At 53.3% G+C, this 23,579-nt stretch overlaps 2 protein-coding genes across 7 annotated transcripts; both read right to left on the bottom strand.

Annotated features, from left to right (window-relative positions):
* Positions 1-1,942: 1,942 nt before the first annotated feature.
* LOC134174732 (protein Wnt-11b-like) lies at positions 1,943-14,414 on the bottom strand. 6 transcript variants are annotated; one of them, XM_062639953.1, is made up of 11 exons: positions 14,261-14,414; positions 14,051-14,137; positions 13,219-13,304; positions 12,802-13,049; positions 9,870-9,985; positions 6,237-6,308; positions 5,862-6,100; positions 5,505-5,740; positions 4,837-5,114; positions 3,939-4,231; positions 1,943-3,163 (listed from the first exon to the last, which is right to left on the bottom strand). In XM_062639953.1, the coding sequence occupies exons 7-11, from the start codon at positions 5,930-5,932 to the stop codon at positions 2,989-2,991; spliced, it is 1,053 nt and encodes a 350-aa protein (XP_062495937.1). In that variant the 5' UTR covers positions 5,933-6,100; positions 6,237-6,308; positions 9,870-9,985; positions 12,802-13,049; positions 13,219-13,304; positions 14,051-14,137; positions 14,261-14,414; the 3' UTR covers positions 1,943-2,988. The 6 variants fall into 6 exon arrangements, with proteins under 6 accessions (XP_062495937.1, XP_062495938.1, XP_062495940.1 ...); XM_062639954.1 differs by lacking the exon at positions 9,870-9,985 and having other exon boundaries at positions 6,237-6,320; positions 12,802-13,304; XM_062639956.1 differs by lacking the exons at positions 9,870-9,985; positions 12,802-13,049; positions 13,219-13,304; positions 14,051-14,137; positions 14,261-14,414 and adding an exon at positions 7,358-7,396.
* Positions 14,415-17,366: 2,952 nt separating this feature from the next.
* LOC134174745 (transforming growth factor beta activator LRRC32-like) lies at positions 17,367-20,266 on the bottom strand. Its single transcript, XM_062639971.1, has 2 exons — positions 20,080-20,266; positions 17,367-19,419 (listed from the first exon to the last, which is right to left on the bottom strand). Exons 1-2 carry the CDS (start codon positions 20,197-20,199, stop codon positions 17,470-17,472), a joined length of 2,070 nt encoding a protein of 689 aa, XP_062495955.1. The 5' UTR covers positions 20,200-20,266; the 3' UTR covers positions 17,367-17,469.
* Positions 20,267-23,579: the final 3,313 nt, after the last annotated feature.

The following is a 23,579-nucleotide window of genomic DNA, read 5'->3' as shown; positions in this document are numbered from 1 at the left end:
GCTAGAGAGAGAAAATGCATCCAGTCAAATGGATCCCCTAAACTCCTGGGGCCAAACGTGGGGTTTCTTCCCTCTCGATGCATTGTGTAATGCCAACTCCTTGCCCTGCCTCTGGGTCCCTGGGAGGCTCTTCCAGCCCAGCATATCTCACAGTCCTGCTAAATCCAGGTGTGGGCCCAGATTACAACACCTCCCACTCAGAGCATTGTCACTTAACTGTCACCCCACCACCATCGTCCTTCCTGCCAGCCCGACCCTTTGCATCCTCCAACTAATCACAGTGCCTTCCGATTTCCAACAGGACACAAATAGAACCAAAGGTCCTTGCTGATGATTGACCTCTCCAGTCATTTCCCAGCTCTTCCCTGTTGGGCTTGCAGTGGAGATGCAAGAATCAAGAGGAGGAGAGGACTCTGCATATTCAGCACTTGACCCTGCTTTTTCCCAGGCAGAAACTCAAATGAGACCTCTCTAGGAGGGGATCATGACATCTCCCCAGGGCATTCCTAGCTATTGTGCCTCCTCTTCTCTACCCCAGGCTATGTGTGTTTGTAGTTACCAAATGCAAATCACATTTCCCACCCTCCTGGCTGAATCTCTCACTCCACAAGATCCTTCCCCTGTTTTTTTTCTCACCAGCTAGTTTTGCAATGCTCTGTGGAGTTCACAGCCCCTCCCGGTTTCACTTCCCTCTGATCTGGGATGCATAACGAGGTGGCTATAGGGAAGGTGTTTAAGCAATCCTCCTCGTTAAGTACCTGCACCACCTCTCCTGGACACAGGAACTGCAGCTATTTTGCAGCCTGGCCGCTGAAGACTCTTTTCCGAGGAATGCTGGTGACGAACCCCTAATTCCATTTTAAAAGAAAAAACTCAAGATAGCTTTTTGGCCTTGGGCAGCTGTGATGGAAGCCTTGCAGCTGTGGCTTTACTGTCACTTTGGAAAGGCTAGATGTCAGCAGCCAGCTCAAGTCAACGGCACATTAACAACTGATAATGATGGTTAACTCACTTGGTTCATAGGCTTCACCTCTGAGCATTTCAGCTTCCACCTCCCAGGCTTGTCTCAAGCCACCTTTGACTCTTGACTTTTATTCACTGTTAATCCAGAAACCTGGAGCACATTAAGTGGAGGGGACAATGAAATGGAGGTTTGCAATAAAAGCTCATGAATTGATTCCGTGACCCAGCAGAGGCTATTAAAAATGATTGAATGAATATGGAAATGAGTAATCCTACAGCTGGACTTGGGGCTGAATGTGGCCAACCCCATTCAGTGCAAACCACAAACAAGCCAAGGCACATGCAAGCAAACCAAAGCTGCCAGACTCTTAAGGTCATGGTGTGAGCTGCAGGAAGTTGCTCTTGGATTTCTGTTTCATTTACCTGTCCTTGTGCTGTGGGCTCTCCTCAGCGCCTGTGTGTTTAGACTCATCCTTTCTCTCCAAAGACTGCCTGAACAGGAATCTCTTATCCCATGCAAGTGCTTGGCCACATTCCACGCTAGGGGAAATGGGGGCTGTCAGAGCCGCCATCCCTGGTTCCCAAGTCCTTGCTGTTCCCACATGTATGCTTGGCTAGTCCGGCCCACATTCACAAGGACCTTAAAACAATCCTGGACTGCCTCAGTTTCCAGCCACCAGTTCTGAAACCCAAGAAGCTGTATTCCTTGCTGCCTAGTCAGAAACCTGAGGAAGTGGGAGACAACCTTCCAACAGGTTTTCCATATAGGTACAGTAGCTGAGGCTGAGGGATACCTGTAATTAAAGGAAAACCTGGGCCAAGGAGCAGCAGAAAGGGTTAAAACTGAATCGGTCCCCTGCTGCAATGTAAGGGCATGGACACAGGGCTTTATGCTCTCCTTACAGCCTTGCTTTCTCTGTGGTCAGCTGAGAAGGAGATGGAGAAAGGAGGTCATCCTAGGAGACATGCCATAGAGAAATAAGATATAATACATTTATTTATAAAACACACACCAGAATCCCACTTACATTAAGTATAGAGACTAAAGGTTCATTCTTATTTCACCAGCTGCATCCTCTCTCCAGGCCAGAGTGCCAGCATGCCTGGTATTAAGGGGGTGGAAGGAGTGGGCTGAAGACCTTAGTGGGCTAAAACAAAAGGGCAGGACAAACAAGCCGTGAGCATGCCATGCACTGAGTAGGCTTCCACCTCCAACAGAAGCTCAGAGGGCACAAGCCCTGTTACTACAAGGCTGCTGGGCACAGTTTTGCCATGCTGCCCTGCTTCAGCAGTCCCCAGGACCACTCCTGTCCCTAGATGTGTTTGCTATCTTCACTTAGCACTGAGAGCAGCAGTAATCTCAATGCAGGTCATGGGGAGGATCAGTGAGCTCTGTTTTCTGAAGCATTAACTGGTCCTGCATGTGTCAAGCCTGGTCTTCATTTCAGATGCTGCAAAGGGAACTGGACCAGTGTTTGCCCCTGAGGAGGAACAGTCAGTAGTATTGGGTGAGCCCACAGTGGAAACCTTCCCCCAGAAGAGTTGCCCATGACCCCCTCACCCAAAGCAGCTTTGTTCCCCTGCAGCCTTCTCCCAGTGGACAACTTGCTACCCCCTTTCCCATCCATCACTCCTGGCTTTCAGGCCACTGTCAGAAGCCTCCTGCAAAGAGACAATGGCAGCCCAGACTCCCCATTCACCCCTGGAGAAAAGGGCCTGTGCATGTGGAGTGATAAATGGTTTGTCCCCAGCTGGAGACGGAGGGTTGGACGCTCCTGATCAGCTGCAGGAGGGCAGCCCTTTGTCTTGCTCTGGAGAGGTGGAGCAGAGGTTGGCCTCCGGCCTTAGGCTTCCTGGCATCTCTCAGTCTGAGGTCTTCCATGGTAATGCTGCTGCACAGGCTTCCTGCATTCCCCCTTCTTGCCACAGCTCAGAGTATCCCTCGTGATTGGTGTTTGGTCTCCATCTGTATCATCTCCAGAGGATGCCAGGGCAAGAGTCCTACCTGCCACGACGCCTCTGGTGTTATTTACAGACGTATCTCTCCACCTTCCGCCGACACTTCTTGCACACCACGTAGCAGCACCAGTGATATTTACAGTGACATCTCTCCACCACCTCCTCCATGTAGGTGTTGTAGCCGCGGCCACAGCACATAAGGTTACAACTGTCGCTGCCCACGGAGGTCTTGTTGCATTGCCTGCCAAAGGAGGATGCACAGGTGGGAGCTGAGGGAGCATGCCCATGGAGGGTGCTGACCACAGCTATCCGCCCAGGCCTCCTCCCAGAGCTCACTTGCCCATACCAGGAGGCAGTGAGATGCACAGGTCTGCTTGCAAACTGGGGTTGATATCAGCTCGTGCTGCTGTGGCTGTGTTTGAGCAGCTGTGGCTGAGATTGGGCACACTTGTGTATCATGCTGGGGGCAGGAACTCCCCATGGAGAAGGAAGGGTGGATGGCCAGGACCAGGAACTGCTGTTACTGCTAAGCCTGACAGGATTGTAAGCCACAGGCCTGAGGCAGCCCTGGCTCAACCTCCAGGTTTCCTCATCCCTCTAAAAACTCCCTGCTGCCTGGCAGTCACTCCAGAAGGAAGACATTTGGGAAGCACCACAGACTCCAAGGGCTGCTGAACCGTTCTGGTTACTGGCAGACAGCACCCAAAGGTGCGCAGGGAGAGGAGACATTTCCCTTTCTGACCTCGCAGTGGATGTATCCTGTCCTGGAGAGTGGGCTGACAGCCTTGCAGTGAGGGCTCTCCCTTTGCCTTTACACCTGCGTAGCTCTGTAAGAATGACATCTGCCTTCCTACCCTCCCTGGGGCTTTGAGATGCAAAGCGTTCACAGCGGTCCCTGTGCCTTCCCCATCTAATAGGGGTCTGCCCATCCACACCAGCTTCCCAGAGCATGATGGTGGTACAGACAGTAATGAAATTAAAGGCTGAATTAGAGTATATTTGCAGCAGTTTCTTACCTATCCTGTGTCCCCAGAGACCCCAGGTGGAGATTCGGTGTGCAATAGTCAGGAGAGTTGATGAGATAAACCAGATTCGTCTCTTCCATTGGCCTGACCTCCATTTCCTTGGGTATCAGCTGCTTCCTGGGCCCTATGAGCCGATGGGTCACCTTGATGGCTGCCAGGTACTTGGACTTGAGGTCAGAGGCTATTTCATCCAGCTTTGCCAGTCCCTTCCAACAGGTCTTCACTGAGCAGGAGCCTGAAACACCATGGCATTTACACTTGGTATCCAGGGAGTCACTCAGCACCTGCAGAGGACAGGAAAACAGACTAATTTGTTTGTGCACCCTACAGATTGGCATGCACCCTACAGATTGATTTGCAAGAGCATCCATGGGAAGTTTCAAAAGCTCAGCTGCTTGCTGCCACCTTTAAATGAATATAATGGGGCAATCAAGGACTAAGCCCTGCTTCATTCCATGTATGATTAAAACCTAACCTTTGGGGAGCTCCCAGCTGGAGCTTGCAGAGGCAGTGGTGGCTGCCCTGGCCAACATGGGTGCAGGACAGCCATGGAACGGGCATGCATGAAAGTGCAACACCCTGCAGTTCCCTGTGGGGCTGGGGAGCCCAGCTGTAGTGGAGCAGGATGGGCCTCTGCTTCCCATGAGCAAATGGGCAAATATCTTGTGCTCGTTGTGGAGAGGGTGCAGGGATGTTTGGGGGGGTGGGTAGCAGTGGGGGGTGTCTCTGCAAACACACATAACTCTGTTTTAACCAGTTAGTTGCCTCCTGACTTTAAGGACAGCATCCCAACAGCCTGGCTGGAGTCTACTGCCTTACATTAGGCACCTCTGCCCCCAGGCTTTGTAGGGTGCCTGAGCTGCAGCAGTGGGGTGGACACGGTACCCACCTGCCGACCCACTGCACTGTTATGTAGATTCATGGCCTTGAGCGCTTGTGTCCCCAGCTTGCTGGATTTTAAGGGACTGTCAGCAAAAGCGGTGCCGAGCTGGAGGCCATAGCTCAGGTTGTCCCCACAGCCACCCCATCTGAAGTCTGGCCCAGGGACCTCTGAGGGGACGGAGCCACAGGAGCAGAGAGGGAGCTCTCCCGAGGCACAGGCTCGGGCGATGGAGTGTGTGATGGTGGCGGCGGCCAGCGCGTAGACAAAGGCAGATTCGCGGGTTCCTGGGAAGAAGAGGGGGAGATGTCCTTCCTCCCTGCCCAGCCAACACTCCTCGCAAGGCAAATGAGGCTGGGTTTTTTTTGCAACAGGATATACCCAAGTCCCAGTGTTTTTAATCTGTGATACCCATTATATTACATATTTTAGTGTATTATATCCCCTGCTCTTAGCCCCCCCCCCCTTTTTTTTTAAGCCTTCAGCCGCTTTTAGTTTGAAATGGAAGTTACTGCCTGTCAGATGGTTTAAGTTGCACAAGGTTAGCACCAGTGTATGGCAGTAAGTTTTCTGCAAAACATGTATCTAAGGCAAAACTGAACAGCAGTGCTGCCTGCCTGGACAGCTACATGGGGCAGAAATTGGAGTACCAACACAGCAGTTGAAGGGTCCTTTACCTCTCAGCAGGTCAGGCCCAAAGCTGGGTGCTTGCTGGATGGAGGAGCAGTTCCACCTCATGTCTGCAAAGGTCTTCTGGCAGCTGCTCTTGGTGTGGCGGGCGGCCTGGACGATGCTGGGCATGACCTCGAGGTTCCTGCGGCACATCTGGAGCTGGTCGGGCACCAGCCCGGCGAGCAGCCGGCAGTGGTGGCTTTCGTTCCAGGCCACCCCGCTGCCGCTCTCCATCAGCCCGCTGTGGGGAGAGGATGGGTGTCAGTGGGGGGGGGGGGACCACGGGGCACCCAGCCGGAAAGGAGAACCCCAAAGGGGAGGGTAAGGGGAGGGGGGGTATCCCCTTTGGGGCTACTACTCACAGCCACTGGATGGCCGCGGAGAGCCCCAGCTGGCAGAGCAGCGCGGCGGCGGCGGCGGCGGGGCGGCCCATAGCCGGGACCGGGGCTGGGGCTGGGGCTGGAGCCGCCGCCTCCTTTTATAGCCGCGGGCGGTGCGGTCCTGCCCCCCGGGGAGGGGAACAAAGGCGGTTTCGGTGCCATTCACAGCGGGCTGGGGCCGGGGAGTGGTGGTGGTGGGGTTCAGCTGTTACTAGCAGCGCCTGGGAAGTGATGCGGAGGTGATGGGGAGCTAGAGCCAAGCACTACCAAGTGCTCAGGTGCTGCGTACCTCTCCGTGCTCCCCCATCCCCGCCCCCGGCTGGAGATGCTGCACACAACAGGCCCCCATATTCTCACCTTTAGCATCTTCAGGAGAGCCACTGGGTCACAAAGCAAATACACGTGTCTGCTCAGCATGTAACAGCTCATCTATGTAGCAAACTGGCAGGAATCACAAAGGGAGCACATTAGTAAGGGACAGAAGGGATTGGTACAGGCTGATTGTAATTTCTGCTTATTTTCTCTGCAAGAAGCTTTAAAAAATACATTTTCTTGACCCAGAAAGAGTGAAAGTCTCAGCTGTCTGCCTCTGTCTCCAGAGCCCAAGGACAGCCAGGATTCTGCAATAACCAAAACTCCAGATGTACATATGTCAGTCAAGGGTGTGGACACTTCTCACCAGTCTGGAGCAGACCCAGCCAAAGGCTGTGCTGGGACTGAATGTGGGGAAATCCTGCCCCTAGACACCAACTTCACAGCTTCAGCCCCTTTTCTTGCACAAAAACCATCTTGCTGAGCCATGTGCAGTCAGGGCATCCACAGCTGCTGGGGTTTCATAACTGCAGAGAGAGAGGGTGAGCAGAAAGAGACATGTGGAAGGGCTCTCAGCACGCAGCACACAAGCACATTTCAGAGTAATTGTGTTAAAGTAACCTCTCCTGCTGCAGGAAGGTGCTGGGCTGCAGGGCCAGGGCTCCCTCCACCACAGTCCAGTCTACACCCCTGCCGCTCAAACTTGAGAAACAGCCCTAAACACAACACACCCATTAGAAAACATCTGGTATGAGCAGGATCTAACTCAGCATGGGGCTGTCTTTAGCTTGTCAGCACTTCCCACCCCTCTCTATAGTTGGCATTGGGCTTTCTGTAGCCTCCAGCACCCCAAAGTGCATGGGGGCAGGAGGGACAGCTAAAGAAAGGACTTGGCTTTGACTCTGTTACTGGGCTTTGCAGGTCAGGACTAAGTGCTGATGTTTACTGCTAATTCCAGGTTCCTGAAAACAGCATAACCAACTTCCACAGCAGTTTGCCTCTCCAGGCCAAGAAAATGAGTTAAAGTCCACTGGCTGTCTCACAGACAGCCCAAAAGGGGAGTTTGCCTGGTGCTGTGAGCAAACTGATGTGTGCACGTCCATAAGCCAGCACTGGGCATGGGCATCAGCTGCAGAAATGCCGTTTCATTGCAGGGACCATCTTACAGCTGGCAGAGGTGATGCAGCCAGGAAACTGGTGTCTGCTTGGACAGTAGCATTCCCATGGCTTGCACATGCTTGTCACGAGGTGTATTTTTCTGAAACTTTCCATTCCGTAAGAAGAAAACCAAAAGTACAACCTTGCTGCTGTGAAGCCCTTCAGGAACCAGGTAGGCTGATGCTCTCCCGCAGTGGAAGGTGACGTTTGAGACAAATCTAGCTGACGCTATCTTCTTTTGGAAGCAGTCATAGGTTGAAGACCTCTACTTAGGGCTTTCACTTTCTCCCTCACTGTGCGACTTCCCCTCTCACTAGAAGGTGCTTTCCCTTTACAGGACATAACTGGGTGGTTCATTAGCATCCCCTCATGACCTCCTTTTGACTCGCTATCATGTGCACTAAAAGTAGGACACGCAGTTTGAATTGTTGACCTTTCCGAACTACTCTCTTGGGATGAAAAGGCCAAGGTGCATTGTGCTGGAGCAATGGCCCATGAGGAAGGGTCCTGCTAGGAAAGCACTGAGGTCACTCCCAAATCCCAAGCAGAGTTACAAGGGGCTTAATTAAAGGACAGGGAGAAAAGAAAGAGATGTGTCCCTGGAATTGGCTGGCTCTGATCCCTTTAACCTCCCTCTCCCTACTGCCTGTGGACTGACACCAGTGGGTCTAAAGTTATGGCAAGCTGAGGAATGATTTTTCATCAAGAGTAAGAAAGACACAGGATAAAAGCAAATTTCCTGACCTGTGAGGATGAAGGCAAGGACCCAGAGGTAGAGTGCAAGCTGGATCTTGAGTTTCTTTGGAGGTTCTAGCAGGGGAGTGCAGCTACTGCATACCCGTGACTGATGAACGGTACCACCTGTTTCAGGGAAGGTCGTCCTCTTCGACCGAGCACACAGCTTCGGGAGGGCCGCACGTGGAGCAGTGAAGGAGGAAGGGGACACCCGCCTAGCCAGCCAGATCACCCGAATCAACCCTATCGATCAATGGGGTGACAGATGTCGCAGCCAGATTGCCCTCACATCCCCTTGACTACACATTCTTTATCTTAAGCATCCTCCTGTTTCCAAATGTACAGTCCTCAGAAATTATCCTGATGCTCTTTCTTTGGTTCCACCCAATGTTCTTTCTCCAGTTCTTCCCGATTCGTCCCATTCACTTCTTCCAAGGTTTGTGGCTGATGAGTCCCGATGTCCGGACTCTCATCCAGGTCTACTGGCGCAGCTTCTTGTGCAGCATTCCCCACACTGACCTGCTCATCAGGGCACACAGCTGGGATGTCTCTGCAGAGGGCATGTGGAGGCCAACCACCACCATCCATGGATGTCTGTTTCAGAGTGCTCTGAGCAGGAGCCTGCCTGGCTTTGGACACCTCACGGGCTGCATTGCCACCACTGGAATATCGGCACTGTTTGCTGGGACTCCATGGTTTAGGGCAAGAGGGGCCTTTTTTCACTGCAACCAGTACTTAGAAAATTATCTGTGAGTATTTCGGAGTGGGAGATGTTCTCCTTGCAGCAGAAAGCAGAGCCCCTGCTGGAGAGCTCAAGGGGTAATGCAAGTCTATATTCCCTGAACACCAAATCCTGTGTTTTGGTTTGTCTCCACAATGAGGACTAAACTGATTAAAATAACAACAGTCTGCCTGTTTTTAGGGGGCAAGGTAGCAATGAACATGCCCTATCCTGTAGCACATGCTGCTCCAAACCCCTGCAGACCAAGCATTGGGTACAGCAGTTCTCCAGCCCCTGTGGGACACCAGGGCAGGTCCTGCCCTACTCCTGCCTTCTCCAGACCCAATTATTGCCCTGTGGAGGAAGATGTAAGGGCAAGTCAGACACTAGCTAGTGCAGTTTGTGATCCCCAGCTGTGGGATGTGGAACTCACAGCCTGCAGGAGGTGGAGCACAGGCAGACTCCATCCACCCGTCCGTCCATCCATCCATCCATCCATCCATCCATCCATCCATCCATCCATCCATCCATCCACAGGGCATCCATCCTGGGAAGCCACTAGAGCATCTTTCACTCTCTAGACTTCCTTACAGTCCCAGACACAATTCAAGCACCCTGACTGTTTCCAGAATGCAGTTTCCTTTTCTTTTATGTCACCAATAGGTGATGCCCATGAAACAACTCTCAGAGAACTGCACTTGGCCTCAAAGTACCTGTGATAAAATCCACAAATCAGCCTGAGACACAAGTGTGTGCAAAGGGCTGGAGCTGCATCGTGCCATATGGAAAGAGCCAGGCAGAACTGACAGGGAAGGGTCTCACCACTTCCCAGCCCACATACCCCAAATGTTCTGCTGGAAAGACCCACTGCACATGCCAGTCCTGAGCTTTGAGACAGCCTCAGTGCATGCTCCAAGGGCCAGAACCAACCAGCACTGTAGAACAGGAGGCAATTTTCTCAGTTTTCTGAAAGCCCAACTCAGCTGCTCCCTCCTCAGCCCAAAGTCTCCTCCAACCATTCCTGCTGTTCAAGAAAGCTGATGTTTGTTTTGCTCCAGTGGTACCTGAGGCTTGGTACTGCTGTCCTATGTAAGATCAAACTCTCTCTGGCTCCAGTCCAAGGTGGCATGTGGCAAAGATGAACCTGATCTCTGAATCTGGTCTGCTTCTACCCAGGGCACTGCAACGAGAAAAAGTCCCTGTTAAGTCCCTATTTTGCTTATGCACATCACAGGACCCCAAAGATGGAGGTAGAAAAGCCTGATAAAGCAGCACCTGCTGCTGGGGCCTGATGTTGGTGCTGTGTGGGACAAGGTGACAGCACCCTGGGGCCCTGCTGTATGACTGATGGCTCACTGCTGCAAGACTCCACGGGTAAAACTGAGGTCCTTTGCCATGAGGTGAGAAACTGAAGTCCGACTGTTCTCACCACAGCGATACAGTACAGCTTTCACCTTTCTCGAGCCAGTTTGGCCCTGCGGGTACTCACTGTGTGCTAGAAGTCCCTGGTATTTGTTCGAAATCTCACCTTCCCAATCATGACTGTTACAGATCCTTCTCTTACCTTGACATGAAAACAGATACGGTGCCCATACTTCTCCTCTCACTAAGCCCAAGTGCTCCTTTCACTCTAACCCCAAGGACTTGGCTGTTATGAAATCATATTCTCTGTAAGTTCCTTTTTCACCCTTGGGGAATAGGGAAATGCTTCAGGCCCTGAGGGGGACATTGCGGGGAAATCTGAACAGCTTCTGGGGGATTAGGAATTTTCTGACCAGGAAAAACTGATTTTGTCAGTGTTGGGAGGTGCCTGGGTGCTTTCTTGGGCATCATGTGCTCAGCAGGCAGAAGGAGGGCAGCGGCTCACAAAGCAAAGGTAATCATGTGCTGGGCATGTCTAAATAGACATTCCTTCTTCAGACTCCAGCAGGAGGGACACAGGAACTCCCAGTCCCTCACAGGTAGTCATTTTGCCCTGGAATCCTCTGCAGCAGGTATCCTGCATCCACCCTGCTAGGAAGGGCTGCTTTGCTGGTTGTTGCTCCAGAGTGTCCCACTGCCGCATGTCTGCTGAGGGATGAGGAAGGCTCAGTGGGAATGCAGGAGATGCTAATCCTTCTGGGGGGATTTCTAACGTTATCTCAGCAGCTGCATGAAGCAACCCCACATGGCCCAAGAAGTGACCATCAGCACAACTAAACCATGCAACAGAGGATTTCAGACAAGAGGGTCAGCGGGCCCCTAATCTCTCCTGAGAGATGCTAAAAGGTGGGCAAAGTGCAAACCCACCCATGTGCAGGCTGAGGGGAGGAAGCTCTAAGGTTGCTGTATAGGCAAAGATGCTTTCCAGCGGGGTGGCCCCAGCAGATACTGGTTCCTGGGGCTGTTCGTGCCCAGGACAGGACTTTGCATCCCGATGTGGAACACCCTCCCTCCCTGCTGGCTGTATGTGCTGTGGCATTCACAGCATCAGCACCTGCTCTGGTTGGTGCTGCCTAAGCATCGGGAGATGGACATCAGGGGTGTTTGACAGCTAGAGAGGACATGGAGCATTGTCCTGCCATTGCCCAAGCTATTCAAAAGCGGGTCTGAGTAGGCTTAAAGCTTCCAAACCAAAACGGACCTGTCCCCTGCACAAGGGGCTGACCCCTTCTCTGGTCTGCGGTGTCAGGGCTAGAAAGGAGAGGGGATATTGCCACCTTCTGGCCAGTGGTTTTGCTGTTAAGGGCCACCATCTTCCATCCTGGTCCCTGAAGAACCTGATTTCACCATGCTCCTGCTGGTGTTGATGCTGGCAAGTCTTACATTGCAGCAAGGCACTTTTTTTTTCGCCTATTAAGCATTCCTCCAGGTGTGGATGGCATCTTACTCTGGGACCTGGAGGATATCAAATGGGTTGCCATAGCCAATACATAGTGGGGTTGGAAGGCAGCTAGAAATGCAAGAGCATCTGGATTCCGAGGGGGTTTGGGAGAAGGTGTGAGTAACAGGAAAAGCTGCTGGAGAGCAGGAATGTGGAGACAAGGCACACAAGGACAGTCTGGAGGCATTTCATAGCTTTACAGGTGCTGGAGCCATGATCAGCGCTGGGGAAAAGGGGCTCAGGACCATCCCCTTCCTTTGGAATGTGAGGTCATTGTGGGAGTTGGGCAAGGGCACAAGAAGCCAGTGCCAGCATAGGGAACAGTGTCCAGTGACTTCTGACATCCTCAAGCTGCCTCCTATGAAAGGTGATTTTTACCAATCCTCCTTCACAGAAAAGTTTTGCAATGACTGAATAGTAGGAAAAAAAAAAAAGGGCTTCCTTTTAAAGCAAAAGTAATGCTTCATTTGATGTCAGTTCCTCTTCTTAGCTCAATCCTTGAAACAACTGTAGGGTAAGTGCTAAAAATACCCCTTCCCCTTCCCTCTCTTGGGGAAGGAGGAGGGCAGGAGGGGGTTCCCAGCCTAGGTAAAGGCTTCCCTTCCCCAGCTTGCCCAAGCCACCATGGGGAGAAAGTGCAGCCGTGGTGGTGGAGCTTCATCTGCAGGTGCTGAGCAGAGAGAAAAGCAGGGGAGTAGGCGAGGAGCAGGGAGGAATGCTGGAAAACTTCCCCCCCCCCGAACTGCCTGACTGGTGCTGGCTGCCCTGGGGACACAGCCAAGAGGGGAAAGCTCAAGGGGGAGCTCACAGCAGTGCAAGGAGACCTACTGCCACTGCACATAGAGCTTGCTACTATGACTAAGCTGATTATTGCAGGAACAGTTGTCCTGGATGGCCAAAGTTTCATGTCCCCCATTATGGGGTCTTGGACAGGGGCCAAAGAAACCCCCCATAAATGGCTTGTTACCCGCGTAAGCACACAGGGATCCTTCCGCACGTACCATCCCAGTTTGCAACAGCTTGTGGCTTTCTTTTATATAAGGTCCTTCCAGGGGTTCCCCTGCCATTAGAGTGCCCTGTGTCCCCTCAAGCCCCTGGTGACCTCAGTGCTCCCGCACCCCACGCTCACCTACCTCATGAGGAGCCACATCCTTTTGCCTGGGAAGCCGAGACAGCGCCGGGTCGTGGTGACGCAGGTGGTGGTGGCACGCTGTCATGTGGCACGGATGACGTCCCTCCGAGGAGGCAGGGTGTGCTCCTTGGCTGGATCCAGCCACATCCCAGAGGTTGTGGATGAGATCCCTGCTGCAGGCAGCTGGGAGCATCCCATCCCCTCTGGAGGTGGGGGATGCTGGTGTGGGTCACCCCTGGTACCTTTGCCCTGCAGCAAAACATTGCTTTCCTTTAGTGAAACCATCCTCTTTCCTCTTTCTGATGTAGTGGTGGACTCAGTGACCTCACCACAGGATGGATACTGAGAAGCAGCCTGGGGCTGGTGGGGACCTGCAAGGACTTGCTCCTGCCAGCTGATCTTCTCCAGAACCACTTACACATGATGCTGCCTTCCAGCTTCACTGTGGCCATCCAGTGCCCCACAGCTGGGACCAGGGACCATGGGTCTGCTTGTGGGTTCAAGCTGTAAGAGACAGATGGTGATGCTTCATGTGCTGCTGGCAGCCCTGACAGTGTCCAATGGCAGACAGCACACCCTGCCTCCAGCGTCCCCGGGCAGCAGGGCTGGGAGACCCAGCTGCAGAACGTGTGTCCACATCTGCACCCCCCCACAGCAGCCTGGGACAGCCCAGGCAAACGGTGCTGCAGAAGGCAATACAGGACTTTGTATGGCACGGGAGATGCTGGGAGCTGCCTTCCCCATCTGGCCCCTGCCAGTCTCCTTTGGCTGAAGGCCTGTGGTGCTGGAGGGCTGATGGCAGGTCCCAGCCTGGCCAGAGCCCCACCAGAGAGGAAGAAAGTGTCATGAATAACATGCCCAACCTCACTGACTGGGCTAGAAATAGCTGCCAGGGGAGTTTTGTTGAGTCACGTAGCAGAGGCTGTGGCAGTGAGTGATAATGGAAAGCAGTGGTGGCTCAGCCCTACAAATAGGAAGGACGCAGGGGGTATGTCCCAGAGGTGACATATTGGGACAAGCCACTGCCACCAGCCTCCTGTCCCATCTCAAAGCTGCAGAGCAACTGCTGCGTTAGCCAGGAGCACGTAAACGGCACCCTGCTGTGGGGAGCCAAGCTGTGGTTAAAAGGACAGTGGTTTATGAGATCAGCCACATTTGGGAACATGTATTGCAGCAATATCAGCAAAAAATAAATGAAACAATACTTTGAGGAGCTGTTCTGCTGTGTCTGTGCATGGAATTGGACTTACCTGAGCTCTTTGGGTGGTGAAACCAGGGGCAGGAGCTGCTGGGCAGAAGGAGGGAAACAGCATTCTCTGCTACAGTGGTTTCATGCCCTGCAACAACACGAACACATTATCTGGCATTATCTTATAAGAGAGTTGGGTGGTTTTAGGCTGCCCTGTGCTCCTTCTAAACACAGAGAGTGAGAAGTGCTCTCCTTGCTTGAGGAGCGATACCTACCACCTAGGAACCAGGTAATTCTTCAACTCTTGAAGCAGATGAAGCTCCAGCCCTCATCTCCATGGAAAGAAAGGGGGAAAGGAAAAAAAAGTGCCCTTGAAGTGAAGTTAGTTGCAGACAAGGTAATTTCCACATGAGTTAGCAGAGCAGCTGGTTGGAAATTTTTGATAAAATCTGTTTTTTTTTCTGTGAAAATGCAGATCCAGTGAAATGTGGAGGCTTTCCACTGGAAAGAATGAGTTTGGCTGGATTTCTCAACTAGCGTTCACTAGAAAATTTGTAAACGGTCACAATATTTTAACCACCACTGATGTTTTTTTCAGACCAGAATTTATAGCCCCACTGCCTTACAGCTGTACATGACAATGCATCATTTTTGGCATCATCTCTTTATTTGTTTGAACTTCAATATTCTACAGATCTTTTGCCCTCATTTTAGATCAAGAAAAAGCCCAAGATGCCAAGACATCCCCAGGATAAGGAAACCATTTCCTGTAAACCATGGGAAGCTCAGCCTGAGGAGCAGTGCTGAATGCAAGACATACCCCCTGTACCACCAGCCAGGACCACAGCCCCGTCTCCCTTGACCTCGTGGCTAACTTGTGATGGTTTTTGCTGATGTAAATGCAGGGGCAGGGTCTAGGCCAGCCTGGTCACATCCCGTTGTCCCCTCTGCCAGCACAAGCCCTGGGTGCTCACCCTGTGCCCTGCTCCTGGCCAAGCTGGAAGCATGCTGCTTTTCCTGTCACTGGAAGAAGGGGACATTGCCCTTGGAGCTGACACAGATTCACTTCTTGTAGTACCTGTGAGATCACGAACTGGAATCGTGTTTTTCTTTGACTTGGGAAAGCACATGGACATCGATAAAGATAACAACCCAACATGCCATTTCCTTGGCTCAGTTCCTGTACCTTTGCAACCCTTCTTTGGCCTTGGGGGTTGTCCAGGTTTTCTTGTCAAAAGAAGCTTACCTCCCCTTCCCTTGCACTCTGGCAGCCTCCCTGTCCCTTAGCAAGGCCAGCATCTCTCTTCCACCTCTCTTCCGCTAAACTTCGTGTATCTCTGGGAGCCTTCCCTGCAGGGTAAAACCAGTACCAGGATACTTTCTCCTATTTTTAGTATGTGCTTTAGCAGATGCTCTAAAACCTGGAGAAAACTTTAGGCACCAGCAGCCCACTGTCCCTTCATGGATCAACCATCAGCTGCTGCTGGTCGGCAGGGAACGCAGCACAGCCTTGTGTCAACAGTGCTGGATAAACACAGCTCTGGAGCGATGGGGAAGCCCAGGGCAGTGCCTGGCACTGACTGAGCACCCAGTGTGTCCCCGAACACCCATCTCTGTGTGACTGCAAGGCTCCCACTCTCCACAAGCCTTAACGCAAGGAGGATGCTGGTGGAAGCCGGTGAAGCAGCAGCACAAAGGGCAGGACATCGTATGGTGACATGCATGGAAAGTACAGCCTGGCAGGGGGTTTAAATGAGGAACAGACCACACAAAATGTACCAGAAACACCCACCGAAGGCAACCAGCATTTTGGGCTCTGGCCAGGCAGCCCCAGAGAGTGTCCCTGTAATGTCCCCAAGCGCCTGGGCTGGGGAAGGGGGCTGGCACAGATTTAGGGACTGGCCAAAGCTGCACTGAACTCACTTGGTGGGCACACAGGAAAGCCTGCGTCCCTTCAGGGTGGCAACATGCAGTACCAGGCTCCTCTGGGGTGCTCCGGGCACTTGCCACGATGAGGCACCAGCTCAAAGGGGAAATGAGGTAGTGATAGAAATATGGTGCCATCAAAAGCACTGGGAGTCCATTGGGAGCCGAATGCCCATCAAAGGCCAGGAAGCTGCAGCCCCAGCAGCAATATGGGCAGCATGAGGAAGGCATAAGTTTTACAGCAAAAATGTCCTTTGCTTCATAGTAAAACTATGATAAGCTTGAAAGAAAAAAAACCAAAACAACCAAAAACCAAGTAATTGGGATTTTAAGTGACTTCCAAGCCCTTTTGCACTCACAGCTTCTCACCTGACAGGTATATGGAGAAGTAGGTGGCCTTGGCCAGCTGGGGATTTTCAAGGCAGAACAAAAGAGATGTGAAACATAAAAGGTTTCACTGCAGCCTTATTTTTATCCCTCCACAGAGGTGGCCCCAGCCACTGAGGTGCTGCTGTCATGAGGGGTGCAGCACCACTCTGCTCTGGGATGCTGGACATTCACACCTGGGACACACAGCCAGCCACTGTGCGTGGACTGGGATACCACCATGACAACAGCCATCCCACATCACTGGTACAGCTCACCATCCTGCTTAGCACCTTCTCCTGCTGCCCTCCCTAGCTGGGGTCCTACCCCCCCCCCCCCCCAGTATTAAATACTATGAATATGTGGATGAGATGCTCAGAGGGTGCCAGATGCACCAAGGACCGTGGCTCTGCCAGCACTTACCCCAGCACATCCTGGACCCCCCTTGAAGAGCCAGTGCCCCAGCATCAACCCCAAGACTGGTTTTGTGTCCTTCTCACTATCTCAATGGGTGAGGACAGGGCAGATTTCCTTCTGGCACCCGCAGCAGTGCCCGGGGTCATTTTAAGCCCTGCCAATGCCACAGCACTGTTCAGGTGACAGCCAAAGGCACGAGAGAGATGTGTAGGATCCTGCAGAAACCCTCTTCACACACCGGCATGTGGACCCCCCACTACACCATTCCCTACCACTGCCCATTCTTCACAGCTGGGCTGAGGAATGCTTTTGGGAGCAGGAGCAAGTATTTAGCCAAGCTATTTAAACCTACTTAAGAAGCAAACAGTGGCTGCTGGGAGAGCTGTAAAAGACTCAGGTGGCACCAATGGAGACAATTCCATTTCCACAGGCAGTGTGCTGGGTTCAGTGCGGGCAGATGAAACCAACCAGCTCACGCTCTGGTTTCTTGTCCTGGGTGATGAGGGTGTAGGATGGCAGGGCAGAAAACTCACCCACAATTGCTTGTAGTGTGTTTTATTTCCTGCAGGGAACAGAGCAGATGGGGGGTACCTTCCTTCCCAAGGAGAGGTGGTCCAGAAACTACCTCTGCTCAGCACCAATCACACTCCCTTTATTTGGTTTGCAAAACCGGTGAGGGAAGGAGACCTAAAATACAATAATGTTATTAATATTATCAATAACAATTAGAGTTCTGACCGACTGCAACAGTTCCTGCTCCCCAGGGCTGGGCTACACTTTGGTGACACTGTCTGCTGGCTTTGCCTCGCCTGGCTCCTCTCTTTTGGGATGGTGGGGGAAGACCCCCACGCTGTTGCTCTGGAGTCCTACAAACCCTGGCGACTTCTGCCCTTTCTTCAGAAGGCAGCAAGCCCCGCAGCTGAGAAAGAAAAGGCTCATCACGACCACGAGCAGAGCCAGCAAGCCCATGTCCTTGGGGTGCGGACAAAGCCACCGAGGGCTGCTGGCTATCTTGGCTGAGAAGTTCCTGCTCTCGTCCTGGTAGGTGCAGAGGGCTTCATCCTGGTCCAGCACAGCCACACCAGCAGCCCACAGTGTGTCCAGCCAGGCCAGCGAGCAGCAGCTGAAGGGGTTTCCAGCGACGAACATGTCCTTCAGGCTGCGGGACCAGCTCATGAGCGCCAGCTTTTCCAATGTCAGCAGCCGGTTATTGCGAACGTCCAGGCTTTCCAGAGGGGAGCAGGAAAGACCTGCGGGCAAAAGGCTCAGGTTGTTGCCTGAGAGGTCCAAGACTTTGAGCTTGCCCAGGCAGGGGAGCTCTGCCTTGCCATCGTCCATCTGGTTGTCCCTGAGAGAGAGTTTCTGCAGGGAGAGCTCCAACCCCGCCAGGGCTTCCTTAGGCATAAACAAGTCCTTGTTCCCTGACAGGTCTAGGGAGAGTAGTGAGGTCTGGTTGAAGGCATGGGGCTGCAGCCTGGTGATGTTGTTCTTATAAAGACTCAGATGCTTCAAGCGGGGCAGGTTGTAGAAGCGGGTGCAGGTGCCTCCTGAATTCCGCCCCTGGCTCTCACAAGGCTGGAGGCTGTTGGAGCCCAGGTTGATCGTTTCCAGCTGAGGCAGAGAACCAAAGAACCAGGGTGGCAGCATGCGGAAGGCATTGCCATGGAGGTCCAGCGAGCGCACGGACAGGGCAGTGTGCTCCAGTGGTGTTGGTGAGTGGTCGCTGGGCTCCATGCTGCTGGTGAGTGACTCCCTGGCCACATCCTGGAGGCAGTTCATAGCCAGGCTGAGGCGATGCAGAGAGCCCAGGCTGTGGAAGAAGGCAAATGGGAAGAGCTGCAGCTGGTTATTGCTGAGATCCAAGTCAGCCACGTGGGTCAGAGCAGACACAGTGTGCAAGGTCCTGTTAAACCTCGCCATCTCCTTGTAGTGCAGTACAAACTCCCCCGGGTGGCGTGAGCCTGGGAGCAGGGAAGCAATAAGGTTGTTGGAGAGGTTTAAGTGTGTGAGATAATGGACTTTGGGGAGCTCTGGAAAGTAGAGCAGTCTGTTATGGCTCAAGTCGAGCACTTGAAGCAGGTAGGGCTCTGCTCCCTCCTCCGAGGCAAACAGCTCCAGGGCGTTGTGGCTGAGATTTAAAACTCGCAGCTGCGTGAGGCTGAAGCCAGAGACACAGTGGAGGGAATTCAAAGCCAAGTTCACCACCTCCAGCTCTTCCAGAGCCTCAAAGACTCCCTCCTCTATTTCCATGATGTAGTTATTGCCGAGGTGGAGCTCACGCAGCCGTGGCGTGCTCCAGAAGATCCCCGCCAGCAGCCTGGTCATCTTGTTCCTGGAGAGGTCCAGCACCCTCAGCCTGGTGAGGCTGCGGATGTACCAGCCTGCCATGTGGCTGTCCAGGTTGTTTGCCGACAGGTCCAGGACCTCGATACTCCTGAGCAGACGAAAGGCTTGTCCATTGGCGAGGTAATTGCGATCGAGGTGGTTTGATCCCAGGAGCAGAGAGCGCAGCTGGGGCAGCTGAGCCAGGGCTGTGGCTGACACAGCTTCCAGCTGGTTGAAGCACAGGTCCAGGTACTCGAGCTGCTCAAACCCTGGCATGGAGCTGCCTGACAGGTTTTGGATGAAGTTGTTGGAGAGCTCGAGGTACTTCACCCCTTGGCCAAGCTCCTTTGGAAGCTTGTGCAGGCCAACTCCTTTGCAAGACACCTTTGTGGGGCTCTACAGAGAGACAGGAGAAGCCATCAGTGTGAGAGGGTCTGCAAACCACAACCCCAGCCAAGCCAGCTGCTGTCCAAGATGGGCATGAGCAACATGGACATGAGCACAGCTCCCCTTCCCAAGCCCAGGATGGAAAGGGAACAGACCACCTAAAGCTGCTGCTTAGAGACAAGAAGCTTGTCCCCAGGGCTAAGGTGTGCTTTCACTGCTGAGTTGTTTCTGAGTGCAAGAAGGAACATAAGCCTCGGCCCCGCAGGCTGTCCTCTCATGCATCCCAGCAAGCAAGATGGGCAAAAAAATAGCATAAGCACTCAAGATGCATCAGGTTGGTGGGGCAAACCCAGCCTCTGGAGGGCACTGGGGCAGCCCAGGGACTATTCCAGAGCATCCCTGTCCTGTCTGGGCAGGGGAGGAACTGACACCCCCATGGCAGGGACTGCTGGAAGGTGCCACTGGCATGGCAGGGACATGGGAACAGCTGGGGGCCAGGAACCAGCTCAGAGACAGGAGAGCAGAGAAGAAATCAAAGGTAGGAAGGTTCGAGATGGAGGCTGGAGGGAGGTGAGAGCCATAGAGAGGAGATGCACCCTGCGCTGCACAGAGGGATGCTTCCAGACCCGCTTGGATCCAGCCCAGGGGCTCCTTGGAAAGCAGCCTTACCTGCTGGCACAGTGTGGGTCTGAGCCTCACCTCCCCGCTAGACTGGGCTCTGAGAACGGATGGGAGCAACCAGAGCAGCAAGCATCCTCTTTCAGCCAGCCGGTGTTCAAACAAGAGCATGTTGGGCTGCGGGCACTGCCAGCCCTGTCCCACTCCTCCAGTGCTCTCTGGCGGGCTGGGCAGGAGCCAGGCTCTGTATAAATAGGTTTCAGGATGGGACGGGGGAAGGAGATAATGCATGTGGGTGTCTGTAGCTACGGAAGTGGGAAAAGAAAGACATAAGATTGCAGAGGGGGAAAAACAGTGCAGAAAGCCACAAGGAAGGGAAAGAGAAACATCGGGACAGGAGGAGGCAGGGCTGCTCTGGTGCTCAGGTTGTTGGCTGGTCCAGCCACCGATATCAAATGCCAGGAGGCAGAGGTGGTACTTGGGACAGCCGAGAGCGTTTGGGGGAGTTCTGCTGCATGGACCTGGTTCTTCCTCCAGCTTCCTCTGCCCTATGCCAGGGGCAAGCTGTGCTCTGTACCTGCTATCCCAGGGCAGCTGGTGAGACCTTCCCAACCACCCCAAGCTGGGAACCAAGCTCCGGGCTGCAGCCACCGGGGATCATCATGGGAATCCCAGCACCTTGGGCTGCAGGTGAGCTCATCGCAGGGAGGCAGAGCAGGTTCCTCTCCCTGCGCTGCCGAGGGGACTCTCCTGCAGCATCCTGGGGTTTACCACCCGTTCCCAGCAGGATGTACAATCCTGGCACCTCCCTTCCTCCTCCTCTTCCTCCCCAGGAGTCCGCTCTGCTGCAAGAGCTGGGCTTCTCACTTCCACACCCCCATCTTCCTCCAGGCACAGAGGATGGCTGCTGGGGCATCTCACCCAGGCCACGAACCAGATGGGGACTTTCTCCGCGGCAGCTTCAGGTGGTATCTGGGCTCCCGGAGGGATTGCACAGGGATTTTCCTGTGGCGACATCTCCATGTCCCAGTGCCACCTGGTGCTGACACGCTCCCTGAGGACATGCTCTGCGCACGGTTCATGCGGGATTTTGGCTCACTGCAGCCAATTTCCTTCCCACCTGAAGGAGCATACCCAGGCTGCTGCATGGTTGCCCAAGGATGTGTTTTGCTGTAGTTTCAGCTGTAGAGCTGTTGCTTTAGTCCTAGATGTATCTGGCAGGGAAAAAAATAATTACATGTATGTAGAACATATACATACACACTTATATGTACGTATACACCTGGAGAATGAAGCAGCCTGGCTTCTGCTGCTGTTGCCCCTCGCCCTCATCACAACTGACGTGGTGGGGAGCACTTTGTCACCTCCAGGATGTGGTTCAGCCTCGAGTGAGGCCAACGTCACCAGCCAGCCAGAGCACACACGGCAGTGAACAGCGGCCGAGCTCAGCCCAGAGGCCAGGGCTGGTGGTTTAGGGTGGTGCTGTGGTGGGCCTGGGCTCTGACAGCAGCCAGGGCCAGGGGCAGCTCTGAGCAAACAGCCCACTGCTGTGTCTGCAGGCGCGGGGAGGACAGCACATCTGTGCAGATGTGGAATGTGCAGGCTCTGGATAGGGAATCACTGACCTCTGGATGAACCTTTGCCTCCAGCATCCCTCATCTCCTAACAGCAGCCAAGCCCGGAGCCCCAAAAGCAGAAGGTGATGCAGGGGAGGAACCACACCATGCAAGTGGTGCAGCCCCCAGTGCCTGGAGAACCCTGGCCCCCTCCTCCCTGCATCTTGAACTGCTGGGCATGGCTCTACACTGTGGGCACAGGCTTGAAATGAGCTGAAAAGTCCCTGCTTTTGAACAGGGACTTCTGTGGAGAATCCCCGGGCATTAGCATCCCAAGGCTGTGAACTCCCTTTGCAGGAGCACCTGGCAGAGTGAGCCAGCTACGGACCTAGAGCCGTCTAAGGAGCCCTGCAAATGCCAAGAGGCTTTTCATGGACCATGCTGAAGGCAGAGCCAACCACACAGAACGAATGGGAGGGATTTGGTCCTGCAAATCACAGGGCATCCCGTGCTTCTTGCCTGTCCTGGCTTCCAGGCTGGCTCCTAGGTCTCCAGAGTGGTCTGTTAGAGACTGCTGCTCCTGCTCCCCCACACCAGGCTTTCACATCAGAGGTCAGCAAAAGACGGACGAAGGAGCAGCAGGACATAGGCTTGGTAGAAGAAGGGATAAAGACATCACCAGCTGCACTGTGGGGTGACAGCCTGGGCATTATAAAGGCAGAAGGGTATCAGGTTATTTAGGTACATCATCTATACTTCTTTCCCAGTAAGTCGTGACAGCAATGCTGTTTTCCCCTGACTCCATAGAGCAGCAGGGAGCCGGGAAGACAAACGCTGAGCAGGCAGCAGGGAACCACTGCTTCTCACATCAGCAGTGATGGCCACAACAGCTGCATATCAAATACTCCCCAAAGGATGGAGATGCTTTGCCTTTCAGCTGTGCCCCACTGCACAAGCGCAGTCAACACACTTGCTGTAGTTGTACAGCCTTTCCAGAGAAACTCCTGGTTTGGCTGGGGAAGGATGTGCCAGTGAGTACACAGAGATCAGGAAAAAGCTTTATTTGCAAAGAAAATATTGACAATTTACATAAACTTACATCCTAATTTATATACATTATGTATATTTTATATACAGATAGTGTCTTGAATAAAGATGTCGAAGCACAAAACAGCATCAGTACATCACCGTGCAGCTCTAACAGGTAAGAGAAGAGTTGTGTCTCTGCCCGCAACTCCTCTCCCATTACGCTTTTGTCGGGGAGTCCAAGATGTGATGAACATGGGGTTGGGAGGGGCTCAGGCTTGTGACTGGGGGCAGCTACCATTGTCCCTTCCGCTGTCCCCCAAACCCTGCACCAGGACACCCTGGGGCCAGTGCCACCAGCCTGCAGCAAGAGGGAAGGACTCCCTGCACTCCACCAACTACTGGAAAGAGGGGAAGAAACATGGATCAGCAGATGCACCGTGCTCATCTCCCTCCCAGCACAGCTTGGGTGCTCTTTTCTAAGCACCCAATGTCGCTCATTCAGTGGAAGGACAGTGCCAAGTCTCCCGATGGGGACAATGGGTGGCAGGGAGACCACAGCTGCTTACCTGCATGAGAAAGGCGCTGGAGGGAAGCAGGGCCAGTTTTGGGTAGGGAGCCACGACCTAAAGCCTTTACTGAAGGGAATCATCTTTTCAAAAGGGGCCCTGAACACAAGAGCCTCCCTAGGAATTGTCTCTGTAGAGAGGAGCTTGGGAGAGAAGGTTTCAGATCTGTTAAACACCGATTAGCTGCTCGCCACATTTCTGCAGCTGGAATCCAGCCGAAAGCTGGGCAGCAGAGCCAAGGCACGTAGGTAAGAGCAGAGGCACTGGAGAGGAAGGCTGGCACACGGGAAGCCAGTGGTGACTCGTTTTGTGTGCACCATCTCAAATACACAGATGTTTGTCTATAGGTGAATTGCTTCCTTCCCTGCCAGACTAGGAGCTGAGACACATCAAAATTCAA

Source organism: Pezoporus occidentalis, unplaced genomic scaffold (assembly GCF_034315485.1).
Source record: "Pezoporus occidentalis ecotype Australia unplaced genomic scaffold, CSIRO_AGI_Poc_V1 ctg63, whole genome shotgun sequence".
Lineage (NCBI taxonomy): Eukaryota > Metazoa > Chordata > Aves > Psittaciformes > Psittacidae > Pezoporus > Pezoporus occidentalis.
The sequence above is the reverse complement of the archived record's forward strand: the minus strand, read 5'-3'. Positions and strand labels throughout refer to the sequence as shown.